This window comes from Nipponia nippon, unplaced genomic scaffold (genome assembly GCF_047370975.1).
Source record: "Nipponia nippon isolate SJK-2023a ecotype South Korea unplaced genomic scaffold, ASM4737097v1 scaffold_6, whole genome shotgun sequence".
Taxonomy (NCBI): domain Eukaryota; kingdom Metazoa; phylum Chordata; class Aves; order Pelecaniformes; family Threskiornithidae; genus Nipponia; species Nipponia nippon.
This window is the reverse complement of record NW_028262380.1, coordinates 53,486,793-53,507,011: the sequence shown is the minus strand read 5'-3', so window position 1 is coordinate 53,507,011 and position 20,219 is coordinate 53,486,793. Positions and strand designations below refer to the sequence as shown.

Below are 20,219 nucleotides of genomic sequence, written 5' to 3'. Positions count from 1 at the left end.
TTGATACAGTTTTTCTGCTCAATTAAAAAGACGTTACTTTTGTGGAGGGAGGAAGGAGGGGGTTTGGGTAGCTTTATCTTTGGTTGAAAAACACCCAAGCCCAATATAAAGTTTTAATGTGAATTTTATGTAACAAGACTGATGTCATTGAACAGATAAAACCTAGCAGGGCAAAATTCCTGTTAAAAGGATGAATGAGGCCTGAGCCTGTGTAACGGAGAGTGGAGTTAAACCCACTGGAAAATACATCTGATTGATAAAGTCTAAACAATAGCTGCAGGATTTGACCTAATTTTTAGATCAGATAATAAAGGGGTGGCTAAGACAAATTGCTCTGAGCCCATGTGCATAAAGCAGCCTCACTGTTCATTTGCTTCAGTTTGGTGTTGATGTAGCCTCACTGACTTCATGATGTTAACCCAGGCTGTCCTTGAGAAAATACAGTAAGAATATAAGCCATAAATCAGCTGCCTGATTTTGGATTTGTTGAAAACCTATAAGAAAATAGTAGCTTTCTCTGTAATTTCTGTTACCTGATCTTTTTTGGTGTCATGAATGTGGATATTATCTTCCTTTATTCATTGTCTAAAATCAGAATTAAAAAAAAAAAAATCATTTTAAAAATCCCTGATGTAGTAAGGGACTGTGCTTGTTAATCTTTTGTATAATTTGATATTAGTTTCCTATGTACTTATCTAAGAGCCTTTTTCTCCCCAGATATTTTTTGAAAGGAATGTAGCTAATATATGCATGTCAGATACTGTATACTGATAAGATAAATGCAGTACAGAAAAGTAGACTAGTTCACCTGATGGTTTATCTCTACTTACAAGGGGTATGCAGTTGTACAAAGAAGCAGATACGGGAAAAAAAATCGCATTTTCTTTACTGACACTCGGTTATCTCACCTTTTAGTACTGGGGCCCATGCTCCATGTTACATTGCTGCAGTGCCTTTCCTCCCTCTCTTCACACACCTAATCCAAGCAGTGCTGTGAGGACATCCTCCTCACAGCCACCAAAGTATTAGAGCACATTGCAATAGATACAAAGTTGGGTGGATGTCAAGATAAGGAGAGAGAGCTCGGAAGGACATCACTTGAAAATTTTAGTAGGAAGGTATGTCCAGGATATGCAGTATTAAAAAATAACCCAAAAATGTGTTTTGTGCACTTGGATAGGTGTATATGAGAGTTAGCAGAGATAGGACCTTAATTCCTTCCTTGAGTACCATTTAAGTTGCTACTAATTGATATCTGCTGCTTGTAGTTAATAAAGAGCTAACTGAGACACATGGTCTTGAGCTGAGATTACTGAAGAGAGAACCGCAGATCACAGAAAGGGCAGCAGAGACGTTAACTGGGCATTTAACATATTTGATACTGCCACTCTGCTTTTGCTCCTGACAGGCATGTTTCTGTACCGCTTCCCAAGTTAGCAGGCATGACCGATTCCCAAAGTTAAGGACACAGTTGCAACAGTAATACAAATCACATTGCTTTGTAATAAAGAGCTAAGACTTTATAAATTAAGATGGACTTGACTTCACTGTTAGCGTTGCTTAAAAAACAAAAAGAAACCTCTTAACTGAATTTATATGAATTTAATCCCTCAGTAGGAGCCTTGAGAATATCCTACCTATGCTGTCATGCCTAAGAAATGATCATCTTTCAGTAGAGTCTGCTTAGTGCCTGATGGTGAAACATAGATGCAATCAGGAAGTTAACAACATTTTGTGTATATTTGGTAGTGACCAGACAGCTGTGTGAGTCAGATTAGTGTATCAGAAGAGCAACAACAACGAAATACCACGTTTATACAAATTGCTGTCTGTTTTAGTGTTTCAGCATGTTGTAAATTCAATTCTATATATGAATTGCAGTGTACACCTGGTATGTCTAATGTCTGTCTTTAGTACCTTTAGTATATCTGTCATCTAAAAAGACACCTGTTGAGGTTAGGTCATTTGAACTTTACATTTAGATTTATTTGAAAAACAAGAACTTTGGATTTCATCTTCAATCACCAAATAAGATAATGAATAGAATTAAGTTTGTAAGTTAGTTTGCAGGTTAAGCTTACAAAGAAAAATGAGAAATATCAGGCTATCAAGTAAAAATATAAGAGGAGGAGAACAGTGTGATCGATGCACACCTGGGAACCCGTCTGCTCGGTGAATTCTGATAAAGTTTGCTTGCTTGTATTTTTTACGGTTGTATCAATACCAAATATGTTGAGTGGGTTGTTCTTCGTTATAAGCATAGCCCACGTGGAAGCTGTGTTGCAAAAGAGTGTTTTGTCTTACCAGCACCTGGCTGAACTAGCTTAGAGCTGAAGAGAGGAGGGGAAAAAATGTTTTTTCTGCAGACATGCAGGCGGTGAGTCTCCGAGGAGTCGTCAGGGTGCAGCGTTATCCCCAGCTGGCTGAAGATGCCATCGGCAGAATCAGGGGCTGGCAGGTGTGCACCTCCCGTTTGCTCAGGCTGTAAATACATAGGGAATAAAAGACGAGAGAAGGTCCTGGGCTCAGGCAAAGCATCTTGCAGATTTTAGCCTGGCAAGCAAAGGGTGTTCCTCACCTCATTCCACACCTCAGGTTAGTGGATGTAGCAGCCTGCATCCCCAAAACGTGCACTTCCAACAAGTCTGCTTCAGTCCCCATCCGCTGCTCAGCTGTGAAAGCGGATGCTGCTTCTTGGCTGCGTGGGATGGCAGCCCGAGGCCTTGCTCCCTGGGCTGCTGGAGGGCTACGGACAAGCTCAGCCCCAGCCGCGGGCTGCCAGGCGTCTGTGGAAAGGGGGAAGCTCCGCCATCCCTGATATTCTTCTCCAGGCTGAGAAGGTGGCTGGGGCAGCCTCGTGGTGCCACAGCATTTGTCTTTAGGGCTGGTCAAATGTGAAACAGCCCCTCCAGAGAAGGAAAGAGTGGCACAGAGTTGTGTATTGAGCATAAAGACAGGGTTTCGAGGCGTTGACTTATCTCCTCTGTCTGCGGCTCCAGCCGCTGATGCTTGGGCCGGCTGAGAGCACGGCCCTGTCCGGCCGCAATCTCATCCCATGAGCAGCAGCGCACTGAAGGAGGGCAGGAGGCTTTGATCAACACCCAGCCTGCGGCCGATGCAGCAGGGGACTCCGCAGGGTGAGGCGCCACACTTAGCAAAGCAATTGATAGAGGTTTCAGAGGGATCCCCTGGGTTACAGTCTGGTGACACTCCTGTGACTGTCTCAGCGGAAATCTGGTTTGATCTAATTAATAACAGAGAGCTGGAACCACACAAGGACAAAATGAAAAGGAAAAGGAGTTTTTTGTACCTAACCTTTCCATTACTTACCCACCAGTGTGATTGATCTCCGCACAAAGGTCATAGACTCAGCTGTGAACAGAAAAGAGAGGCCGAAGTATGCCTGACAGCACATGGTTTCTTACCTTTAGAATTGCAATTCAGTCTCTAATGCCTTTTTTGCAGAAAAAGGTGTCTCTTAACTCCACCTGCATTGTGGAAAGTGATAGAAGAGGAACAGGCCAGTTTGACAATATTAGTCACATTTCTCTAACGCAGCATCAGTCATCCAAGTTTGGGAATAAATGCAGTGAGATGTGTTTTCACAAGCATGTGGGTCCTCTATCATTTTGTAGAACATCAGTGGCATATTCCCACTCTTTTTCCACAATTATTCTTCTGTTTGGGTATTTCTTATTAGGCTAGGTAAAATTAAACCATCATTGAACCTTGCCTCTTGAGAACACTTTCAATGGTAGGAGGTAGACTTGAAGTGGAGAGCTTGGCTACCTATTCATCCTCTAATAATGGTTAAAATAATACCAAGCCATATTCCCTTTTTTTCCTATTGTTTTAATTGCATTTTTTGCTTATGACATGTTTGGTTTTATATGGATGCCTGTATATACTTACCCATATAAAGCAAGTTATCTTATATATATGGAAATATGTATTACTTTTGAAGGTCTTTTCACATTCTTAAAACCTTCTCTGAAAGCGTAAACCAAACATACTTCTCTCAATGAGCATACTTAATATGAAAGTTGGATAGAAAATAATCTGTTTTTTCTTTTTGTGCTCTTAAAGCTTGCTCGTTTTTTGAATTGTTTGTTATAGAAGGGAAGTTGCCGTTGGAGTTACTAGAAGGAGCACAGAGCCTTTAAGGTCTACCAAGGGCAGAAATCCATCTTGCCCTGACAGTAATGCTGCATTGTTCTGTTTGTTTCTGGTTTACATCTAATTCCTGGCTGACAAGTGTCCGTTTTTCATGCTCATTCATTAGTCACCCTTGCATTAGCACTGCCTTGAAGGCGTCTGGTCTGCCTCTTATCACATTTCTCAGAAATGATAAAAGATATCTTTAAAGTTTTACCCACCCACCCACCCATCACAGTAAAATCCAGAAGAGCAAAGAGATAAAATATGTTTGATTAAAAAAAAGAATAGGGTCATTCTTTGCTCTTTCTTAGAAGCTGGCAGGTAGAAAAGGAAGTGGGGAAATGCCATGAGTTCCTGTAGAAATTATTACTTTCAGGAGGTGAAAATGCAACTTCTGAGTGGTTTGTAAGCTAAAAATGCATTAAACGTAAAAGGAAGTCATTTAGCAGTGCATCAAAGTTAAGATCTAATGCCCCTCTCCCCAAAAAGCATAGCAATTCAGGAATAAACCTAACAATACAGTGTACACTGAGATTCTGATTTCCCATTATACTATTTCAGTTTTATGCTTGTAGAAATTCTCTCATTTCAATGCAGCTCTGAATGCAGCCATCTGTCCTTACCAGAGAGGGTTGTGCAGGAGTATTTCAGGAGTCTTGGAGGAAAGTCTCATCTTAAGTATGCTGTAAATGTGCTGCGATATATGCCACAAGAGCCCCCTTTGAATTTACTAAGACTATACATTAGTAAAGAAAATAGAGTCTGGCTCAAGGTGGCAGACCAGAATTTTAATTCTTCTCCTTGGTTTATTTTATGAAGACAGCCTTGAAGGGAAGTTAGAGGCAGGGGAAAGTGCCTGATGGGGGTGCAGGCTGTCCCCTGAGCCTGGCGGTGACATCCCTACCTGCAGCTGGGTGAAATATGTGAGAGAGCTGGTGAGAAAAACAAGACGGACCCTTCAGCATCGCGGCCCGCCAGGGCTCGCTCCCCTCCGGAAGAGATGGGCTGTGGCAGCAATATTGCCTGTATAAGGAGAGGAAGAGTATTGCTAACACAGACAATAATCGGGGATTATTCTACATTACCAAAATAGTAATGGAAAGAAAGTGCAACTGCCTTTCTCTTGTGTCTCTCCCTATTGAAGGTGAGGGTAGAGAAGGCTCTCTCTCAGCGTCGCATTAACAGGGCTGCTGCCGACCCGAGGCTTTAATAATTCACACTGCCTCTTCACAGACAAAGAGGTCCTGACCCAGAATGGATCAAATGTTTTATTGTTTTGCTTTTTCAGGCATATTTTCTGAAGACTGTTAAAACTTTTCTTTTTTTTTTTTTGTTTTAAATGGGATGTATTTCATTTCTCTTTTACCATTCTCTGGGAAAATGTATCCCTTCTGTCCTTGCTTACAAGCAATTGTAACTTATACGACACTCTGAAAAAGTGAAAAATGTTATTGAAAATACTCTGCTTGGAAAAGATCTAAAGTCCCTCAGTACATTAGCAAACTCACCCACTCCCGGTCGACAGTGTGAAGTTGCCATGATGACTATAATTGTTAAATGGCAAAGGAAGCTGGAGATTGAAGAATTAGAAGGACGTTGTTAGCGAGGGCCATAGAAAAATAGCAGTCATTTCAAAACCCAGTGCCGTCCCAGCAGGGTGTTTCATGATAGTTAGAGCAGGTGACGAAGTTGTCCAGGCCCTCCGCTTCTTCATCAGTTAAAAAACCACCTTGTTAACTTGTTTGTCTGTTACAACCAGCAAACCTGATGCTTGGTTAGGTAAAACCTGCCCTGCACAGCTGCCATCTGTAGATATTTATAGGTGGCATGGCTGCAGCGGGAGGTGGTGGGTAGTTCTGGTGGGATAAAGCTGGGAACACGTGGGAGGAAGCCAACAGAATTGGGTATAAGAGCTCCCAATCTTGTAAATAAACAATTATGTACTTTTTTTTTTTCCTTGCAAATTAGCATCATTTATTCAATAGTATCTAATGGCTCCTTTGAGAACATTACCGTCTATTATGTCAAGGCCCCTACTTAGTGTATTTTTAGTTTGCGGATCATTGACCCACTCGAATCCAACGGCGCCGTTAAAGCATCCGCACACAGCAAGGCTCCGCGGGTGGGGGGCAGCCAGGGGAGCCGGGGTCCCGCAGGGTTCGTCTCACCTGCCGCAACTCCACTGCAACGGTTCCTAGGGAAAGGGGCTGTTCATACCCAGCAATTCCAGCTGTTGATAATAAAGAGGTTAAAGTGAGATTTTTTACTGTTATTACACATTTCTAGGCTAATGCTATTTACTTTTGTATGCAGTAAAATTTGGGGTTTTTTTTAAAGGCAAGTGCTTTATGAGAGAGGTGATTATTGTGCACATGAGGCTGTGGAGAACCTCAGAGCTCTATTATGTTTCAGGAAGGTAGGCAGGACAGTAAATCAACGTGTCAAGGAAAAAACTCAGATTATTATCTATCTAATCTGCCTCTGCTGTCTTCATCCCTCCATATCTGAACACCTGAAAGCTATTATTAATGTACTATTTATTACTGTGCTTATATGCTTCTATTACCAGCATGGTAACTTTCCCATTTATCCTCAGCCATGATATTAGAGCACAATACATCTGTTATAATTGTCTGCACCGTGCACATATGCATACCTGTTAGATGCACTAAGTTGTACCTGATGTGGAGGTAACTCTTTTCCTTTGCAAACACCTGTGCAACCAGCAATAATATGATCATATGGGTACTGCTAGCAATATAACCTGGGTTATTTGCTATCTAAAGCAAACTGCATTAACCTGGCATTATGTGTGCCCAGGATACATACCAAGCCCACAGGATGTGTGAGGAGCCTGGACCAAAGGTAGGGTGTTGTGTCCTGAGAAGCCCACTCCTGAAAGAGCTGCTCATCTCTATGTTTAACATGCAGAAGTACAGCAAGCCAAAACTCAGCATTTTGTCCTTGGAACAACTCCCACCCACAGGGCACCTGGAGGGTTTTGGTTTTACTCAAATTGAGCCGTACAACCCAAATGTCCCCTGGTTAGCCTGTCAGAGAGGGTGGCATGAAGCTGGTGGGCTGGTGATGCTGGAGCTGGCAACATGATGGGAGCTACGTACAGGTGGCGGAGACTGACCTAATCTGGCTGGTTGTCTTGCTGTAGTTGCTCTCACATGAACGAGCCTTGCTGGCCTGGAATAACTCCAATGTGACAAGGGTGCCAACAGGCACAGTCTGGTGAAGCTTGGCATGTCATCCTAAGAAACGATCACTTCCAGATGTTTGCTCCTCCTCTTTGCCATACGTTATCTGGCGTTTTAGGTTAAAGACCCCTTCGTCAACAACTGAGGTTAAAATGGTGGATTTTGTAGTGAGGTAGCTGTGACATTGGCATGTGCTTCCTTTTGACAGAGGGTAATCCCCAAACAAACAGACAGCTGGAGACAGTAATTTCTTACATTGCCACAGTAAGATCTACCAAAGCTTATCTTTCTGTGCCCTAAACTGTGGCCATGAATCCCGTCCCATCAGAAGGGCTCTCAGCATCCCTGCCCTGTGTGCCAGAGGGAGCAGGAAAGCCAGTGGTGGGGAGGGAGTGGGGTTTGGGGTCGCTGCGCTCGTGCCTGCGGTGCAGGGGAAGAACAGAGATGCCTCAGCTTCACTAGGGAAATGCATGGGTTTAAGGACATTAGAAGTTTACCACGTTATCAGCTTAAGATAAAATCAGCATCTCCAGCTATGACAGGATTGATATTTAATTCCAGGTAGTTGAACAACCACATTTTCCTGATATAGGCTAAGAGACAGAGGTCTCGTGCTATCCAAAGGCAAGTTTCAGAGCAGCTGATTGTGGTGGCAGACACCCCATCTCCTTTTCCATCTGTGCATTCGCCTGCCCCAGGTTTTGCCCTTTGGTAGTGCTGATGCAGTTCCTTGTGGGGTCAGCTGTAAATCAGATCTTGAAGGTAATCTAGATGAAAAATAACTCTTTGGATGGTTTACTTGTAAACTGGTTCAATTCAGTGATCTGTTTTCCAGCACAGCCACAGGTTATGCCTTCAAAATATGAAATATTTGGCTTTTAAATTATTCCCATATGACTTGTTTCCAATATGACACAAGTATTTGTGCAACCTTGCCGTGAGCTGGCATAGGGAACTGGTCTGACTTCAGAACAAAAAGTAAACTAAAAATCACTTTTTTGCAAGGTTTTTTTTAAAGCCAGGCCAGCTCTCTGATGTGACTTTGAACATGGCCCCATATCCATTTGCAGCAGGAACCAGCAGCAGGTAGAAATATCCTCAGTTGCTACTGGGGCTGAATGCTGGGTTCTCCAAAACCCCGTCCTCCCTGGCACAGTGAAGAGGGTGCCAGTCTGTGGCAGAAATACGGAGCCAGTGGTAAGGAGGGAACTTCTCAAGTCCATTTTACCACCAACACACGGATACTACAGAAGCGTACAAAAAAGCAGGAGTGCACAGCTGTCCAGTATGATGAACTGGTCTGACGTTTGGAGGCGCATTCGACGCTGTCTCTGCCTGCCACATTTCTGTGGTGCTGTGCACGGATCCAAGCACAGTTCAGCTCCACATTACGATGATCGTTGTTGTTGTTGTTGTTGTTGTTCTTCTTCTTCTTATCATCATCATCATCATCATCATCATCATCATCATCATCATCATCATCATCATCATCTATTTAGTGCTACAGGGGTAATGATAAGGTGAAGACAAATTAGCTAAAGCTGTAAAGTTAATGGTTATAAACTATAAGTACATTATATCACAGCACAAGCACTTTCATCCATGAGTTTAAGGCAACTCAGCTTATGTGCTGTAGTTTTACAGATTTATTTAATTTTCCATAACTTACTTTAGTACTTCACTGGCATAGTTTACCAAACGTAAATTATCTGTCTGAAGAAGGGACTTGTTTCGCTTTTTGTTCTGTGTTTGGACATGACCTTCCACAGTGAGGCCTTGGATCCTCACTGGGTTCACATGCTCTACCACAATATAAATAATAAATCCACTGTGAAACCTTTGACCACTTGATGTTGGAATGAAGTGAAAACATGACCCAGTCTTTTTTAAGTGCTTCACTTTCCAGGGAGCAGAAGTGCTGTTTTCTCTGTTTAGAAAGGTCTCTCGCATTTATGCAGTATGGCAATCAAATGTAATTTAAATGACCAGCTATTAATACTACTAATTCTTTTTCTTCTCCTTCTCCCTCCCCAGATCTCCGGAAAACTTTTGAGCAGGAGCCCTTGGGGAAAGAAGTGTCCCTGGAGCAAGAGGTCCTGCTCCAGTGCCGTCCCCCTGAAGGCATCCCAGTAGCCGAGGTGAGCAGCAACAGCAGTGTGCTGGCACTTGGACATCCTAACTAAGGCCTGATCGGTGGCTAATGGTGCAGAGAGGTAGGGCATGGCATGATGAATGGGTGTAATGGAGAGCTGACTGACTGCTGCTCGTAGACAAGATTGATCGGGAACTGATTAATGGCTTTGGATTATGGTGCCTTGCTGGGCAGAGCTGCAGACGATTTGGTTTCAGTTTTTTCTTCCCTTTCAAAAATCACAGGTATATCTGGCATCCAAGGGACACATAGCTGGTGGAGCATATTAATACCAGCCTACTATCTTCCCTTTTCCTTTTAAAGAAAAAAAGATTTTGCTTATCCCGAGAGGCATCTTTCAAACATAGTATAAAGGCGTTTTCATGTTTAGTTTGCCAGATTATATTTCCCTCACATGTTTGTGCCTGTACTCATGCGTGCACCAGCAGGCCAGCTCAGCACAAGAGAATGTACCGTGGTCCAATACAGGCTCCCAGGTGAAGCAGCATGAGGTGAGGGCAAGTAGGGGATGTGTCAGCCTAATAATCCATCTTCAGGGGCTTATCTGGTTTTCCTACTGGCATTTAAGTAAACCCAGAGCGGGTAGCCTGCCCTCCACCTGACAGGAGTGAGCCTGCCCTTCAGCAAAATCTGTGCCCACTGACAGCAGCGGGTGTCCCCGTGAGCAGGAGCTTACCTAAGTGCAGTGGTGGCTCCAGCTTCAGCCTCACTGCTCGCAGGAGGGGGGTCTCTGAGTCACAGGGGGGCCTCTGAAATCCTAAATCCACTGCAGCTGTTAAGAGAAAAATTGATTGTTAATGATGGTAATTCCCCTATCTGAATTCTCCTCGGTTTTTCTCTGCCACGCGCAGAAGAAACTGTTGCCAATTTGCATTAGGATAACTTAGACTGTCATGGCTAAGTAGCAAAGTGGTTGTCACTCAGCACTGATGACTGATTTCTCAGGAGATGAAGCTTAAAGTGTTACTTCCCCATCTAACCCAAGTTTAAATTTAATCAGAATTGCAGAAATGTGTCCACAAACATCAGAAGGAATAATTAGCATAGAAGATTTTTCCCGTTTTCTTTTTCCATAGGCTGTTTTCTTTTCCCGTTAAGAAGATACCTAAAACTGTAAAGAGCATTTAGGTCTGCCGAGCCAGCTCGCTGACAACTGTAATATTAATCAGCTGGCTTTCCTCAGGAACTTAGCAGCAATTTTTTATTTTCCTTTCTGATGCTTCTTTGCATCAAATCAACTTGCCATGTGCCATGACAGGAGTGTTTGCAACGGGATATGTTGTTCAGGCGGTGCAGGGTAGTACTGGGGAACTTCATTACCTTTGCCAGAAACAGAGATTGATGATGACGGGTAGTTTGTTTGAACGCAGTGTTACAAGCACCTCTGAAATTTCAGCAGCCAGTCTGGTTATTCCCTTGGAAAGGTCTGTAATGCCCGGTCGGGCAACTGGGACCCAAACAGCATGATTTAACATGATGCATGGAAGTGATCTCTAAAAAGATCCTCTGTGAGCTGCTCTCATAATAATTGCACTTTTCCCTACCTTCTAGTATCCTGGCTCACTCTGTCAATAGCTGAGATTCATGACTGTACATTAACTGGTGCTGAATCTTATTTGTACCATGGTCGGGGCAGACACCAATTAACACTTGGCAGGCTCAGAAATCGTATACTCCCTGTCTGACATTCAAAAGAACCGTTCTCAATGTTGGGTTTTTTCCTCTTCTGACTTTTGAAGTCAGAAGGAGATCAAACACCCAGATTGGACAGCCGCCTAATACAGCCTCTTTGTAGATTCTTTCCAACACTATTAAAAGAACAAAGACCGGAACACTAATGAATATGAATACCTTAATGTGACACTTTATTACAGCCACTTGCTGAAGCTGGTAAGATAAATTTAAAAAAATGGAAAGATGAAACGTAACTTGGTGGGTTGAAGGATTACATGATTATTTTAATTTAGAGATGAATGAGTTCCTTGTTTAAGACTTTGTTTATTTGTTCGGAGAAGTTTCTGATATGATGGTACAGATAACTAAGTAAGAAAGGACTTGGGAGAAGGCAGGCAGCGGGCTGAGGCTGTTTTCCATCTTGCTGAAAGACTGCATTGATTCCAAGTAGAGTAGGGTAATGCGTGTGCTGCAGCTGTGAGCAGCATTTCCAAATACTTTGGTGAGCATGTACCTCAGACTTCTCCCACTCTGGGCACTGTGTTTTGTTTTGGTTTTTTTGACACTTACTAGCTTCTGAAGTAGCCACTGGATCTAACATGAAAACAGAGGAAGAAAAGCTTACGCTGTGAAACTGTATAAAATACACGTTCAGTGTAATGTAATGCTGGACTCCAGAGTCCCAGCACCTTCCCCTTGCTTTTTCTCTTTGATTTTATTCTCCTCCTTCAATTTGTTTTTTTCCTGGTATTTCAAAGCAATGGGAACAACCACGCCCCGGGATGTATTCTGTCCTCTTTTCAGTAGCTGGGGAATTTAGTCTTATAATTCCCAGCATATTTAATTGCAATTAGCTGTGTCAAGCTCTTACAGGTCAATGCTAGAGCAGATCTTATTATTACTGAAAAGCTGAACCACACAGCAGCATACAGCTGCTCCGGAGGGCAAGAAGGACAAGACAGAGATGGGCAAGCGGATCTTTTAAGGCAGCACTTACCAGTCCCCTGGATCCACTAGGACATGACGAGCATTAGAGTAGGCTCAGATCACAGCCACTAGAAAAAAAATGCCCAAGATCCAAATAGAAGAAGGTGTGTTAAAATACACCAGCCTCATGGCCTGAGGTCAAATCAAAGTACATATTGCTTGTTCACTTGGGACAAAGTGAGGAACTGAGGGTTTGCTTGGTCTCTGGGAAAACCAGATCAGCTTCTCTGTGGCCATATACCCCTGCCTACCAGCCCTGTCCTGACCAGCGTCGGTGCCAGCTGCACCGTGGCATGCCTCCCCACTCCCAGTTTTATAGCCAATATCAAGCTGAATCTACCTACAGGTTCTGAAGCTCCCGGGTAAATGTTTCCTCTTTTCCAATGCATGTCCCAGACAGCAGCAGAAGGACCAGCGTAGGTGCTGTTGCACTGAGGTTTCCGCACATAGCTGAGGGGTGAAGGGGCAAACTCACGTATTCCTGCTATGAAAAAAAAAAGAAAAAGGAATGTACATAAAAATAAACAACACCCTGCCCTAGCTCCATGCTTCCCTGCCTTCTGCTTTTCCTCAATGGGGAGAAATAGGATAGGTGGTGAGATAAGCAGCCTGACCTGCCAGACTCGGTGGGAGCTGCCGGTGCTCAGCGGAAATCAGACAGTTGCAGCTCCCCGGTGTCAACAGAAACATCCATTTCAATTCCACTCTCTTCTGTGTGTGCATTTTTTTCAAATCTAACTTGAGAAGGCAAGAAGGATCCCATTCTGTGACGCTCCAACAGTAATGGCAGAGTTATTAGCAATTAACCCCTTAGCTCATTTAATTTGTTCTTTGAAAGATGCCAGCATCATATTGCACATGATAAAATATACTTAGAGACACCGAGTCACATCACATTAGCTCATTGCAATAGGTTATAGATCAAAAACATCAGTGAGATGTAAGATTGGTTAATACTCCATAAGCTGCCAGACGAACTTTTACATTGAAATGTATGATTTGCAGCACCTTTAACAGGGGGATAATTGCTTCTTTAATTATAATTGAGGTGTTGCACAGAGTAGTTTAATTGCAGAACAGGGTGTAACGTACAGTTTGGTGACCCAGTTGGGTTTCAAACTGGATGTGATATTTATCCATGTTCATGGCTTTAATTAGGAACTAGAGCAAGGGGAAAAGCATCCCTGAGTCAAGAAGCAGAAGAGGGTGTTTTGCCGAGTCAAGATGACTGTGACACAGGCTTTATTCAGCTGCTCTTGCATGGGCAAAAGCTGGTGGAAGCTGGGGACTTCTCCAAATAGGCAGCATCAGGTGGCTGCTCCATCTAATTGATTATTAATATGACTGCTGTTTGCTTTGTTTCATGAGAGCTACTTATGTTTTGCAGCAGTTATCCCTTAATTGGGAGTTCATGTGTATGCATTTCCATGCAGGTGTGTGTTGCCGAGGCAGTGTTTTATATTCCCTGCAGGAAAGTAAGCTCTAAGAGAGGCGAGTAGAGGAGCTTGTGGCCACAAATACTGATTAGCTGGGAAGTGACACTGTTCTTTGCAGTGTCTTGCAACATACAGCAGAACTGCCTTGAGGTGTCAATGGGAGGAAGAGTGCGGAGGAGGAGGCTGGTTTGTGTGCAGGAGCACAGCCCAAAATGAATGAGGACTGCTCATTCATTTTGCCCTGGAGAGCCATTGGGTAAAGTCTGGCAATGCAGGCCAAAAGTACAGGATAAAGTTCCCCGTAATTGTCAGTGTCTTGTCCCATACATTTCTGTTCCTTTTTACATAATTTTTACACCCCAGTCCACTGGTGGGTGGTCAGGACACTCTCTGGAGAAGCATGAGAGGTAGGTTACAACCCCCTGCTTGAGGACAGGCTTGCATTTGGGTCTTGTGCTTTCCTGAGAAATATGCTGACTACTAGGTTATTAGGTGGTCTTATTGTTACATTTTCTACCAGTTCATTTCCACAGTGCAGGAAGCCATGCTGAGATGGGTCTTCTTGCAGGACCAAGTTTTTTGAGACCTGAATTTTCTATGGGATCTACCGCTATACTTTTCCTTTCCAGTGCAGTTCCATTGATGCCAGTGTAAGTGAGGGCAGAGTGTGCTCCTAAGTGAATCAAGTTGGTGTATGATTAGATTTCACCACAGGCAAGGATGACATGTTGGACTGGAGAACAGTTGGGTTTCTAGTTCCTCCATAAAATATTACAATGGGAGGTTTCCTGCAAGAGCATTGGCATGAACCCTGCTAGCTTATTCTCTCTACAGCTTGCTTTTTGTGGCAAAAGTGGCTCTGGGATGCTGGTTTAGCTAACACAGACTACCTCTCCTCTTCAGGCTGTACTCACAAAGAGCAGCATTTTACTTTACACATATTTTTGGAAGATACACAGTGTGGGGCACAGCTTTTAGCTGCATTTTTTGATGAGGTAGATGAGCATACCTCCCAGCTTTCCCCTTAGAGAAGATAGCTCCTCATCCTGGAGGTACTATTCTGTACGCCTACAAGATTAGTCCATCAGGTCCTACTTTGACACCGACTGGTTCTTGTTTCCTATAGCCAACAGGCCTCGTAGTGCCTGAAGCATGAGATTTACCTCCGGCAGGGCTTTGCAGAGCCCCCGGTTCTCACCAGCACCCTCAGTCACCCGATGATAGTGTTTGTCTTGGTCAGTTCATCTGGCAGGAACTTCTTCAGATGCAGTGCTCACCTTAGGCATATAGAATAACGATGCTTCCATGTTTTAACAGAGGTATTTCCAAAATGCAGTCTGCAGAATGCATGACAGTTGTCACTCAAGAGTCATTTGATCAGGTTTTGCTGGGTTTTGCTCAGAAATTTCCGTGTGCTTCTAGAGCTGATACTTTTCTTTCACTAAAATATGTAACCTGGACAAAATCCTGTATGCCTTTTAAAACTGGTGGCAGGAGTTGTCTGTACGACAACAGGCACTATGCAGCTTTCAGGGAGGATGGGAAAGGGGCCATCCTCAGGGACTGCAGCCGCCCCCCAACATCCTGTTCCCTTATTGAATTTAAAGATCCTGAAAAGCATATAGCTCTGTGCTGTGAAGAATGAGATCCAGCTATCCATCCAACCAAAGAACCGCAGATGTCACATTGGTTACTCGCTCAAAGCTGTTTCCAAACAGACCCCTCCCAGTTGCTTCAGTGACTGGGGAGTCCACATGCCCACATGGTGACAAAAGTGCCAACCAACACACGTGAGTCATGGGACGTCCAGCTCAAGCCCCTCTTTCAGGTGGGAAAGGAAGCCCAGCAACTCCTGGTGGCCACATGGCAGCCGCTGTGGTTTTCGGTTAATAATGCCATGATGTGTATTTGAATTTGAGGCTCTATGAAATAAATTTCTCCATCTACTGCCACTTCAGCCTGTGAAGTTTCTTCTGTGATGCTTCACTTCCCCATTGTGCATGAAGCGAAGCTGTAATAGGGCCGGAGACATCCAGCAGCTGGATGTACACTCTGTGTAGATTTTAGTACTCAAGCAAAAGCTTGTGCAATTAAGGAAGTGTTTCCACAGCAGGACCACAAATTCCCCTTATTGGCAGCAGAAGCACAGTAGCAACAATTGAACAAAATGTCATGGTGGTTTGCATTTGCTGTCTCATTCTCAGTATGTGTTTTGTGGTCTCATAGCTGTAATTTCAGCCTATTTGGAGACCACCCTTTTTTTATCTTTTTTTTTTTTAACCTTAAATGGGTACAAAATCTATTTCCAGCAAGTAGTACATGGAGGACAGCACCCTCTGCAGCAGGCAGTTGCTGGGATGAAAGTGCACATTTGAAACCAAATCCAAATATCAAATAACATCCTTCAAAGAGGCACTCCAGTCTCAAGGTACCTGAAATAGCTGCTGGCTCAATAGCCCATATGAAAACTGCTAAACTTTTCTCAGTCTCACTTGGGCATCTTGTACTGTATGTCCAAATCAGTAGTTAGCTTCACAAATCTTTTATTCTTACTGGCATGTGTTTGTGTGCCCTTACTATCAATATGGCATGAGATGCATGTCTGTTGTTACAATTCAGGTGAAGCAGGGGAGCTGGGATTTCCCTGTGGCTGTTGGAGGCGATGCAAGCTCAGCGGGGACTGCAGCAAGGCGAGCGGTGCCGCCATGACTGGTCGACAGGGCTGCAGAGAACACCAGCCGCAATACCGGGGCAGGTGGGGGACCAGATGGAAAACGATCCTGCCGCGTCAGTCAGGCACGGGGAAGGCAGGGGTGAAATGGTCTCACCTCCCAGAATCCTAAATTGCCTTTTATCGAGGCAAATCTCTTGCTGCTCCCAACCGGTTGCATCTTGTTTCTTCTGGAGAATTGCACTCATGGGCACCGCAGGGCTTTGCCTGTGTCTAAAGAGTAGAAGACTTGCTGTTTTCAGCAGGTGCTGTCTGCTCTGAAGATGACTCTAGGGCAGGTTGGTGCGGTGGAGGCAATGAGAGACCAGGATCCAGGACTCACACCCTGCTGACTTTCCTCTTGAGATTGCCAGAGGTGTAAGGAACGACTCGTATGATCAGGAGGGGAGAATCTAGAAGAGCTCGTATCCCTTTTCCATTCCTGGGTTTATTTTTGGAGCAGATGTTCTGTTGCTCTACCAGATTCTATAAGTCATGCATACGCAAGTGTGCCAAGAGATTTAAGTGTCTAGTAATGCTAGTAACTTGGCATGGCTAAATTTGTGTCAGCAATTAGCTTCCGTAATAGGTTTTCCTGCGTATGTAATCGCTTGTGTGATTTATGTTCCCTGTGTTCATTTAGTCTGCACAGAAGCCTGGCCCGGCTTTGCAAGTCTTAGTCTCGGCATGTGCTGGCTTATTTCAGGCTGCTGCTGGAAACACCCTGCAGCAGCACAGGTCTGGCTGCAGCTCCAAGGTACGGCCGGGGCAGTGATCACGGGTTTTCTGTTCTTGCTGATGGTCTCGCTTTTCATGTTGGGTGGCATGTGGCAGGTTCCCTCTGTTAATTAGAACGAATGTGCCAATTATGTTAATGTATCTCCCGATACCAATCAGTGAATAATTAGAGACAACACATCTGTCTCTCACTGGGGAGTGGGATGACAGGAAAGACGCTACAAGGTATGTTGCTCTGAATTACAGCCGCCTTGGATCGTGTGCTTCCTCAGCCGGTCGTGGGGACAGCTCAGTCTCGTGTCGAGCTTGCCAGCGCATTAGCAGCACTGGATGTGTAGATCCAGGGCAGCTGGCAGGAGCCGTGTGCCTCACTGCTCTGCAGATTACAGCCAGAGCACTACGGAGCTCTGACCATAGAGTAGCTGACTTCGGGTATGCTCCACCTTCTCAGCATCCGCAGTCGCTGTGAGTCAGGATTTCTTTCACTGCGCTCAGACCTTTACAGAGGGGCCTTCTCTTGCTAGTCAGTTTGCAAACATATAACAAAAATACCTTCTTGAGTGGAAAACTGAAAAAAGAAATGGGGATTTTGTGCCTGCTTTGTTCCAGGGGGCTGATGATAAGTAAGAAAAAACAGTTGCATGTTGTTGTAATTTTCCATAGCTGTCATCTCCACAAGGGAACACTTACCCCATCATTCATGGCAGTATTGTTGCCAATTAAATGATTTGTGTTATGATAAGGAAAAACTGATGGCCAGGCTTTTTCTACGTATATGCACAGCCATCTGTACATTTATTAATAACAGTTGGTGGGATATGCTTGATTTAATTGAATAAATAGAGCTAGATACCTGTTCAAGAATTGTTGTGACTATAGCTAGTAAATATACATCCTCAATATTTAGGCAAAGCAAACATCTACTCTAGAAGCGTCTTCTCCAGAGAACTGAAAAATGGAGCCATGAGGTCATGATTTGGTATGACCCTGAAGACAGGTATCTTGTGCACTTTGAAATGCCCAAGGGTATCCTGCCGCCCCTCTGTCCGCTCTCCCAGAGGCGTGCAGGTCCCTGGCACATAAATGTCCGGTGCCTCATCTGCCAGCATCTTGCGAGCATGGTGGTTTCCCCAGGGCACCAGTCACCGTTATTCAGGCAGCAGAATTAAATTCAGGATAAGTTCCTGCATTGACAGCCTACTTCAACGAGGGGGCTGCACCTTGGGGAATGGCATGGCATCAAAAGAGATCATTGCTTTTAACTTCTGTAATAACAGTTTGCATACTTGTCATTCATAAATCACACTGTCTCGTTCTGCTTTGTACTCTTCTCTTTTGTATTTGACACCTGATCTCTTCCTACTTAGGTGACAGAACAACCCCGTTCCCACCTATTCTGGTTACCTCAAAAAAATAAATCAGAGGTTTGGAGGTGCTGAGCACTGCAGTCACCTGCACCAGAAAAAGTGTGGCCATTAATAACTGAAAATAAGTACCGACAAAAGCCTCATTTACATGTTGTAGTGTGTTTAATTAGTTACTCTTTCTACAAGGACTGGTTCCTACCATTCCTACAAACACAGCCACTGGAGGGGTGTGCTCTTTTTTATGTTGTTCTACTGATGGCTAAAGTGTATAGGAAAGGAGACTCCTGCCTCTTGTCAGATCATCCATCAGTTCCTCCCTTCAGATTTGACGGCATTATGGTTCGCAACATGAACAGACTTGTGGCATCATAAAAACCTGGATGCCAGAAGAAGACTGAATTAGATATATTAAAGAGGTATATTGTAGAAGTGATGGGGTTGACATGCATACACAGTACCGACGTACTGGCAAAACAGATTTTTCAGAAAAAAAGACATCCTGTTGTTCTGCAAACTTAATGTTTTATTGTTAGCAAATTCTGTGAGCCATTAGGTGAAAAGGATCTTTTTCCTAAGAGATTTGGTGAAGAGCCAGAGGCAGTATATTGAATTATGAAGAGTATCTTTTTTTTCTGATATTGGCAACTCCCATTTTCATATCATCTTTGGTGTTTTTGCAGGGATGATAGGGAATTTAATGCTCATAGCTTTAATTTTGGCTAATCAGCTGAGACCCAGACTGAATATGCATGTGTGTGTTTTTGTGGAGAGAGAAAGTGTTGCAGAGTACAGAGAAGAGAGAACCGTGTGCTTGAGCATGGAGCCTTGCATAGTGCTGAGGGCTGCTGGAGTATGTGCTTGGATGGGCATACCAGAAACATTTGGGACTGAGCCTTAGACCATGTAGACTGTAGTCCTGTCCTTGCTGACGTCCTGATGTCCTCAAGGTGCAGAACACAGGGAAAGTACAGGTGGATTTGAAGGTGGTCTGTACACAGCTGTGGCAGTGCGTGTAGCATCTTTTAGAGTCCTGGCACAAATCTGTACTCTATCCCAGAAATAAATAATGGTATTAAGACCCAAGAAAGGTGTTTTGTTTGTGTGAGAGACAGGGGTTAAGTGGCAGCCTACCACTGGTGGAGAGGTAAGCTCCTGGCTTGTTTTTCAGTCTGGGATGCATGCAGACTTGACCTGTGTGTGAAGAAGGAGCTAAATACTGCCACTGACTGAACAGGAATCTGTCTGTCTTGATTTTACCGGATACCTATTAGGATGCAAGAAAGGAGGAAGAACAATTTTAGTCATCCTGGCAAGGAAAACCAGGTTATTGACTAAGAGCTTGTATCTTCCATGGTAAAACATGAATGTTGTAGTGACAGAAACACAACCTCCAAAGTTTTATGTCTTTTTTCTTCCTTCCCTGTTCCTTACAGACACACATATCCATTTCCACAGCCCTTTTTGCACCAGTGATTTTAAGCTATACAGTATCGATAGTTGTGAGGCTACCACATACTGCAGCAATCTGCTGTGGGACAGGGGGTTTTAAATCAAGCCTTCCTCGGGGCGGTGGCTTTACATTCACTAACATGTACATCTTTGGAAGCAGCTCACACCTGATGCACATCTGCCCAAACTGGGGTAGGGGAACTGGAGCTACTTAAAGCAGGGCTAAATATGGGGCGTGGGTGGTGGGCAGCTTGAATTCAAGCCCGTGTCCACCAGCACTGGTCATGCAGCCTTGGACTAGCTCCGTCCAGGGATGAATTGAGCCTTTCATGTTTAACACTG

General features: G+C 44.0%; 1 protein-coding gene across 2 annotated transcripts in view; it reads left to right on the top strand.

The window, feature by feature from the left end:
• Positions 1-20,219, top strand: part of UNC5C (unc-5 netrin receptor C) — a 263,508-nt gene that overhangs the window by 191,871 nt on the left and 51,418 nt on the right. For both annotated transcript variants that reach the window (XM_009474695.2, XM_087736769.1), the window contains exon 4: positions 9,399-9,502. In XM_009474695.2, coding sequence (XP_009472970.1) covers positions 9,399-9,502 — 104 coding nt within the window. The remainder of the gene's footprint in view (positions 1-9,398; positions 9,503-20,219) is intronic.